This window comes from Nicotiana tomentosiformis, chromosome 2, assembly GCF_000390325.3.
Source record: "Nicotiana tomentosiformis chromosome 2, ASM39032v3, whole genome shotgun sequence".
Classification (NCBI taxonomy): Eukaryota; Viridiplantae; Streptophyta; class Magnoliopsida; order Solanales; family Solanaceae; genus Nicotiana; species Nicotiana tomentosiformis.
Window position 1 is genome coordinate 3892866 of NC_090813.1, and position 8249 is coordinate 3901114.

The 8249-nt window shown below is 36.7% G+C and overlaps 2 protein-coding genes across 2 annotated transcripts; both read left to right on the plus strand.

The window, feature by feature from the left end:
• The first annotated feature begins 2446 nt into the window (after nt 1-2446).
• Nucleotides 2447-3751, plus strand: LOC138904250 (uncharacterized). The gene has a single exon (XM_070192756.1). The coding sequence runs from the start codon at nt 2447-2449 to the stop codon at nt 3749-3751; it is 1305 nt and encodes a 434-aa protein (XP_070048857.1).
• A 48-nt stretch (nt 3752-3799) lies between these two features.
• LOC138904251 (uncharacterized) lies at nt 3800-4804 on the plus strand. The gene is made up of 4 exons (XM_070192757.1): nt 3800-4027; nt 4112-4361; nt 4419-4540; nt 4682-4804. The coding sequence occupies exons 1-4, from the start codon at nt 3800-3802 to the stop codon at nt 4802-4804; spliced, it is 723 nt and encodes a 240-aa protein (XP_070048858.1).
• Nucleotides 4805-8249: the final 3445 nt, after the last annotated feature.

Here is an 8249-nt window from a genome sequence, read left to right on the forward strand (position 1 = left end):
ATTGATCCACTGATGAAATATTCGAGCAAAGTACTAATAAGGTGAACGAGAATAAAACATTCAAGATTATCTGTGTGCGCACGCGCGCGCGCGTATATATGTGTGTGTGTGTGTGTGTGAGAGAGAGAGAGAGAGAGAGAGAGAGAGAGAGAGAGAGAGAGAGAGAGAGTATATGTGTGTATGCATATAAATATAAAATTAATTACATATTGAATATTACAATTTAGGATGATAAATTAATTAAATATTATGTAGATATATGTATATATACATACACAAATAGGATATAGTGTCCATATAAAAGTAATTAAACAAGACACACACACACACACACACACACACACACATATATATATATATATATATATATATATATATATATATATATATATATATATCAATTAAGTATTAAATATTACTTTTTTAAAATCTCATTAAATAAATATTTTATAAATTTTAAAAATAAATTTCTGACCGAATTCGGTCGGAAAAATTTAATTAAAAAATAATTTGAAATATATCAGTCGATTTCGGTCGGTAAATTTGAAATTTTTTAATTAAATATTATTTTAGTAAATAATATGCAAGTATGACCAGGTCTTGGTCAAAGATTGACAAATTTTCGACCGAAATCGGTCAGAAATTTTATATCTTTGTTGTGAGACCGCTATTTTCGTTGCCAGAAATATTTTCTTTGACTTTTGCGACCAATTTACTTATTTTCTGACCGATTTCGGTTGATTTATTTCTCACCGATTTCGGTCAATATTCTTTGGACGGGTTTTGCCTGTTTTCTAGTAGTGGGTACAAAGCATGATGAAGCCTCACTGGCGATCTACACAGGTAAGTTTGCCAAATCAAGGGACTTCACTAAATAGTTAATCGAAAAAACTTAGATAACTTAATATACTTGGAATTACAGGATGCTCCACATATCAAATTGAATATATGCGAGTCTAGTTTCTAACGCATTAAACCGTTTGTCGATATGATATCGGAATAGAAAGATATTTGCAGTTTTGCGTTTGAGCCGGGAGAGGCTACAAGTAGTAAAATGCCTATTTATATACTTAAAAGAGAGATCAATCAAACACTACGTAAAATGCTCACTTATATACTTCTCAAACAGTATTCACCTCCCATGAAGGATCAATGCTTTCATTTAGCATCCGAACCGTTGTTGAGGAATTTGACAAAATACTTAAATTCTTCCGACTATACTTCACAACCATTTGAATTGCTTTTCTTATTGCCAAAGCTTCAGCTATGTTGGGTTTTCAAACAAATAGATAGGACTACCAGTCTACCGTATTAGTAAAAAATAAATAAATATTACACGTGGAATTATATGAGGATGACAAGGCAAGATATATGGATCACTAAGAAGATGACAACTGGAGTGTCGCATTAAAAGATTCACAATTTACAACAGGTACGAGCAAATCACTCATGAGACGAAAAGGTACGGTTGCTCGAGCCTAAATTACTCAGTGAAGAGAAATATGCAGGATGAATCAAGATAATAAAGAGGGAAGATTCATGAACCTCTAATTAATGTGAAAGAAGAATCGGAACTATTACAAAATCTTCATAAACAGTTACGGTTGCCAATTATAACGTTTCATTAATGCCATTAATGCTCATAATGATTCGGTCATAAAAGGGAAGAAACGTTATATTTGTAAATTCCTATATAAGGGAAGGGAATTTCACTTGTAAAGACGGGCTCTGATTATTATTGGAATATAACTACTTTCTTGTGCTTTCAATCGATTATTTTGTCATTTTTTCTTCTAATTTCCTTTCTTATTTATGAGAGAATATTGAATTTCTTGATTATCAGTAACCCGAGTATTTCTAAAAATAGGCTTTGACTAAGAATCAAATTCTTTGGTTAAACAAATTGGTTCCGTTACCAGGAATCTGATAATCTTCTCTTACTTTCCAAATCACTCTCTCTCAACTGAATCATGTCGAATGTCAATGACAACAACCAACAGGTGGAAGGAACTCCAGTTCCATCACCTGAGGGAACCCCACGCAATTCAAGAGAAGCATCACTAGAAAGATCCACTACTCATAACAATGAACAACATGGAAATGAACAAACTGTCGAGCAGGATGTTGTGAAGCAGTTAATTGCTGAGCACATGAATGATGCTCTCCAGGTTTTCGTGAGGGGACTACCAGCTGTGCCACCCACACCTCCACCAAACATTACTGTAACTGTGGAAATTCCACGGTCAGGGTTGGTTAATTCTGGAAGCGGAGGAACTCCCAACAAGTCACGTGATGGGAGACCAAGTACACCTAATAATTCTGGTTTATAAACTTTAATACTAACCTTGCAGAAACAGGTGAAAGAACAAAGTGACCGTATTGAGAAAATACCCGTTGTACCACCTGTGATCAAAGGAGTTGATTTCGACAAATATTCACAACAACCATGGAAACCAAGCACAACTCCATTACCAATTTCCAAAAAATCAAAATGCCTGACATCCCAAAATACGATGGAACGACCGATCCACGTGACCACATCACTGCATTCACCACGAGAGTAAAAGGAAATAATTTAACCAAGCAGGAGATTGAATCTGTGCTAGTCAAAACGTTTGGGGAAACATTTACTAAAGGAGCGTTAACATGGTACTCTCTTTTACCTGAAAATTCTATTGACTCTTTTGTTGAGCTTGCAGATCTATTTATAAAAGCACACTCGGGTGCACAAAAAGTTGAAAAGAGAATGGAGGATATATTCAAAGTAAAGCAAGGAGATACAGAATTATTTCGAGAATTCGTAGACAGATTCATACGTGAAAGAATGTTGCTACCAAGAGTAACCGACAATTGGGCAACCATGGCATTTGCAAGCAATTTAAACGAGAAAAGTTCAGAAGCTATGAGGAGGCTTAAAGAGAGTCTACGAGAATTTCCCACCACGACATGGAATGATGTCTATAATAGGTATAGTACCAAATTACGAATCGAAGAAGATTTCGTAGCTCAGTCAAGGGTTGAAGAAAAAATAGGTTCGAGGCGGTCGGAATCTGAGAAGAGGTTCGGTAAGAATAGGTACAAGCCTTATATGGGACCTTTGGGGCGAGAAGCTCGTTCCAAATTCGAAAACGTGCAGGCTGATCACAGGTTCGCAAATAGAGATTCAGGTTCGTCATCGTCGAGATTCAGCAAAGATCGAGGTAAACGCAACAGAGATGCTAATACAAACGCAAGGATTGGGGACTACAATTTTAACGTAAGTACCTCCGAGTTGGTCGCTGTTTTAAGAAGCATGGGGGATAAGGTACGATGGCATAAAGAGATGAGATCAAATCCAAATAGAAGAAACCCAGACTTTTGGTGCGAGTTCCATAATGACCATGGCCACAGAACATCAGACTGCATATTATTACAAGGTGAGGTGGAACATTTATTGAAGCAGGGCTATCTGACGGAATTGTTCAGCGAGAAAGGCAAACAAGCTTACATGAAAAATAGGCAAGAGCCCCCAAAACCACCATCTCCAAAGAGAACAGTAAATGTGATAAACGTCGGAGAAGAAGTCAACGGCGTAACCTATACATCTGAGAGAAAAATAACAAAGTTCACAATAACTCACGGGAAGCGAACTCGCCAAACTCTGGAAGACGACAACATAACCTTTGATGATGCAGATGTCGATGGATTAATGATCCCTCACAACGATGCACTGGTAATATCTTTACTTATACATAGTACTAATGTAAAATGAGTTTTGATTGACCTCGGTAGCTCCGTGAACATCATTCTATTACGAGCGATGAACGAAATGCTGATGGGCGATTGTGTAGTTCCAAAAGCACGTTCCTTATCTGGGTTTGATAACTCAACCATTGTTACAAAGGACGAGATTGAACTAAGCACATACGCAGAAGGGGTCATCAAAGAAACAAAATTTCAAGTGATAGACACGGATATGGCCTATAATGTGATTCTTGGGAAGCCGTGGATTCATGATATGGATGATGTGCCATCCACATTACATCAGGTTATCAAATTCCCTTCATAATGGGGAATTCAATAAATTCGAGGAGATCAACAAACTTCAAGGAGCATCAATTCGGTGATACAGCCAAGTCAAAAAGATACGAGTGCAAGTCAAAATGATGCGGGTGCAAGTGAGAAAGATGCGGTAAATCAAATTTCAACAGAAACTGTGTCAAAACAAACCGACGTGGACTCTAGACCAGATGTAATTCAAGAGCCAGAGGAGAACGAAAACATTAAAATAACGATTGAGGAGCTTGAAGCTGTTCCACTTTTCGAACAATGGCCAGATCGAAGAATTCATATCGGAGCAAGGTTAGACCTAGAAAAGAGAGGTAAGTTAATTAAATATTTAAAAGCTAACGTGGATTGTTTTGCATAGTCCCATTCAGATATGACACGTATACCTCCAAAGGTGATGACACATAAATTAAATGAAGATCCATCATTCATACTTGTCAAACAAAAGAAGAGGAAGCAAGGATCATTCAAAAATCAAGTGATCGATGGAGAGGTATAGAAACTCTTAAAGATCGGTTCAATACGCGAGGTAAAATATCCTAATTGGTTAGCTAATATTGTGGTAGTTCCGAAAAAGAACGGTAAATGGAGAGTTTGTGTAGATTACACTGACTTAAATAAAGCATGCCTGAAGGATTCATTCCCTTTACCACATATAGATGAGCTGATTGATGCTACCATGGGCCACGAATTATTAAGCTTTCTACATGCGTATTCTGGTTATAATCAAATAAAAATGGACCCCTTAGACGAATAAAAAACTTCATTTATTACAAACAGGGGGGCTTATTATTACAAAGTCATACCTTTTGGCTTGAAAAATGATGGAGCCACGTATCAGAGGTTGGTGACCAAGATGTTCCAAGAACACCTGGGGAAGACGATGGAAGTGTACATTGACGATATGTTGGTCAAATCTACACAAGCGGAAGATCATTTTCAAGATCTTTCAACTACCTTCGAGATCCTCCGCAGATATAATGTGAAACTGAACCCAGAAAAGTACGCTTTTGGCGTAGCTTCAGGTACGTTTCTAGGCTTTCTCGTATCTAATAGAGGAATTGAAGTAAATCCTGCACAGATTAAATCTATTGAAGAAATACCTGATATACTCATAAGCAAAAAAGAGGTACAAAGATTGGCAGGTAGGATTGCAGCTCTGGGAAGATTCATTTCAAGATCTTCAGAGAAAAGCTTTAAATTCTTTTCAGTATTAAAGAAGCAAAATCAGTTTGAATGGACTGAGGAATGCCGACAAGCCCTCAAAGATTTGAAGGCATACTTAACAAATCCTCCCCTACTGTCTAAACCAAGGGATGGAGAAAGACTATTTGTATATCTTGCAGTTGCAGAAGTAGTTGTAAGTGCAGTTTTAGTAAGGGGAGGATAAAGGTAAACAATCTCCTATTTATTATGTTAGTAAATCTTTATTAGATGCTAAAACTAGATATCCTCATCTAGAGAAACTAGCTTTAGCATTAGTCATGGCAGCTACGAAATTGAGACCGTATTTTCAATGCCATCCTATCTCCGTAGTAACTACATATCCATTAAGGAATATTTTACATAAACAAGAATTGTCAGGCAGACTAGCCAACTGGGAAATAGAACTAAGTGAATATGACATTATTTATAAACCTAGAACAACAATAAAATCTCAAGTTTTAGCAGATTTCGTCGCAGATTTTAATACAAAAATAATTCCTGAAGTAGAAAAGGAGTTATAAATTTTTACTGAAGCTAATCTAGGTACGTGGACTTTATTTATTGATGGCTCTTCAAATGTCAAAGGAGCCGGTTTGGGTATTGTCTTAATCCCACCCTCAGGTGAAAGTATAAGACAAGCAATTAAATGTTACCCTATTACTAACAATGAAGCAGAGTATGGAGCTGTAATTGCAGGTTTGGAACTAGCACGAGAACTCTCTATAGAGCAAATCATGATTAAAAGTGACTCTCAACTGGTAGTCAATCAGATGCAGGGGACTTACACTGCTAGAGAGCCATGAATGCAATAATACTTGGAAAAGGCACGAGAACTGGTCAGGCAATTCCAATCATGGAAGATCGTGCAAATACCCAGGGAATAAAATGAAGAAGCAAACGCGTTGGCTAACCTTGCTTCAGTTGCAGAAGTAACGAGTGAAGAAAATGCTATTGTAATACATTTATTTCATTCAACACTTGACCAGGATAAACATGAGGTAAGCTTTAACAATTTAACCTGGGAATGAAGAAACGAGATTGTTAATTTTTTGCAATACGGGATCGTACCTGAAGGAAAGAAAGAATCTCGAGTACTTCAACGAAAAGCTGCTCGTTACTGCCTAATTCGAGATAATTTATATTGAAAAATATTTGGTGGTCCTTTATCAAGGTGCCTTGGATCCAATAAAACGGAGTACGTGATGAGGGAAGTACATGAAGGACATTGCAGAAATCATGCAAGTGGAAGATCATTAGTTAAAACACTAATTAGGGCTGGATACTACTGGCCTAAGATGGAAGAAGATGCGGAAAATTTTATAGCCAAATGTGATAAGTGTCAATGATATGCCAACCATATGCATCGACCTGCAGAGTTATTACAAACAGTTATTTCCCTATGGCCATTTATGAAATGGGGAATGGATATAGTAGGGCCTTTACCACAAGCTAAAGGAAAGGTACGGTTCTTATTATTATTAACAGATTACTTTTCAAAATGGGTAGAGGTAGGAGCTTTCAAAGGTGAAAGACTTCATTTGGCGAAACATTATATGCCAATTTGGAGTATCAAAAGAAATCGTATGTGATAATGGCCCACAATTTATAGGCTCGAAAATTACGGAGTTCTTTCAAAGTTGGCAAATCAAACAAATAACCTCTTCACCTTACCATCCCGTGGCAAATGTACAAGCTGAGTCAACAAATAAGATTATCATCAATAATTTGAAGAAGAGATTAGAAAAATTGAAAGGGAATTGGCCTGAAGAATTACCAGGAGTGTTATGGGCTTATAGAACCACAATAAAAATAGCCACGAGAGAAACTCTATTTTCGCTTGTGTACAGTTCAGAAGCTTTAATCCCGGTTGAAATAGGAGAACCAAGCACGAGATTCACATTGGCAACCGAAGAGTCGAACAGTGAGGAATTAAGGACAAACATGGATTTACTCGAACAAAGAAGAGAAGAAGCTTTAATACGGATGGCAGCACAAAAGCAAATCATAGAACGATACTACAACAGAAAGGCTCACCTCAGGTACTTCAAAATTGGGGACTTCGTTCTTAAAAAGGTTTTTCAATCAACGAAAACAACCGGAGCAGGAAAGTTAAATCCAAATTGGAAAGGACCCTATAAAGTTCGAGGTATCGCTGGAAAAGGTGCCTATGAGTTAGAAACCATGGATGGCAAGGTTTTACCCTCGAGTTGGAATGCTGTTCATTTAAAGAAATACTATTTCTGAGCAAAAGAAATACCCACGGTCAGGTTTCGTTCATTTACGATTTTTGTTTTGTACAGTTAAAATTATACTAACAATTTTCGATGATAGGCATAAAGCTAGCCCACGCCAAATGATGATATTAGACCTGAAGGACATGCAAAAGCAACATTATTCCCGATCTAGGGTTGCAACCTTTCTGATGAAAATATAAAGGGTTAAGCAGTCATCATCTAAATTATATATATCTCTGAGTCCCGTATGTTTTTCCTTTTCAGGAAATGGACCACATGGAAGGAATAATCAAGTCCTAGAGATTTCATACTTCAAAGCTCAAACACTTGGGGAACTATATATATATAAGGAAGGCAAAGAAGACTGGAAAAGTCAGAATTCAGGTCAAGCCTATAGTCTACCCAACAAATCAAAAGTTAAGAGCAAAGTCAAGAGCCAACAACGCAAGCCTGATTCAAAAACCTATGAAGAATACACTCGTGGATGTAAATTTCAAAATCTTACAAATGTTTAGGTTAAAGGCAATATTTAATCATGGGTTGCAAGATATACCCTTGAATTTTGTAAAATCTGTTGTAATGAAAACAATTACGAAAGAGTTATAGATGATACTTGAATACATGTAAAGTAATATACAATTTGAAAGTTCGAATGATACAAAACTTCCTCAAAGTTATTCAAAGAAACGTGTGTGTTCTTATTTCTTCTTTCGTATGTTTACACCATTATGAAGTTGAGACGTCTTCTTCATTAAGTGTCAT

Bases quoted from the DNA above. Each gene is read 5' to 3' on its own strand.
- LOC138904250 (XM_070192756.1), top strand. From the start codon at position 2,447: ATGGAAACCAAGCACAACTCCATTACCAATTTCCAAAAAATCAAAATG.
- LOC138904251 (XM_070192757.1), top strand. From the start codon at position 3,800: ATGAACGAAATGCTGATGGGCGATTGTGTAGTTCCAAAAGCACGTTCC. The intron at 4,028-4,111 runs GTTATCAAATTC...TCGGTGATACAG, and splicing joins TGCCATCCACATTACATCAG to CCAAGTCAAAAAGATACGAG. The intron at 4,541-4,681 runs GTATAGAAACTC...GCATGCCTGAAG, and splicing joins ATCAAGTGATCGATGGAGAG to GATTCATTCCCTTTACCACA.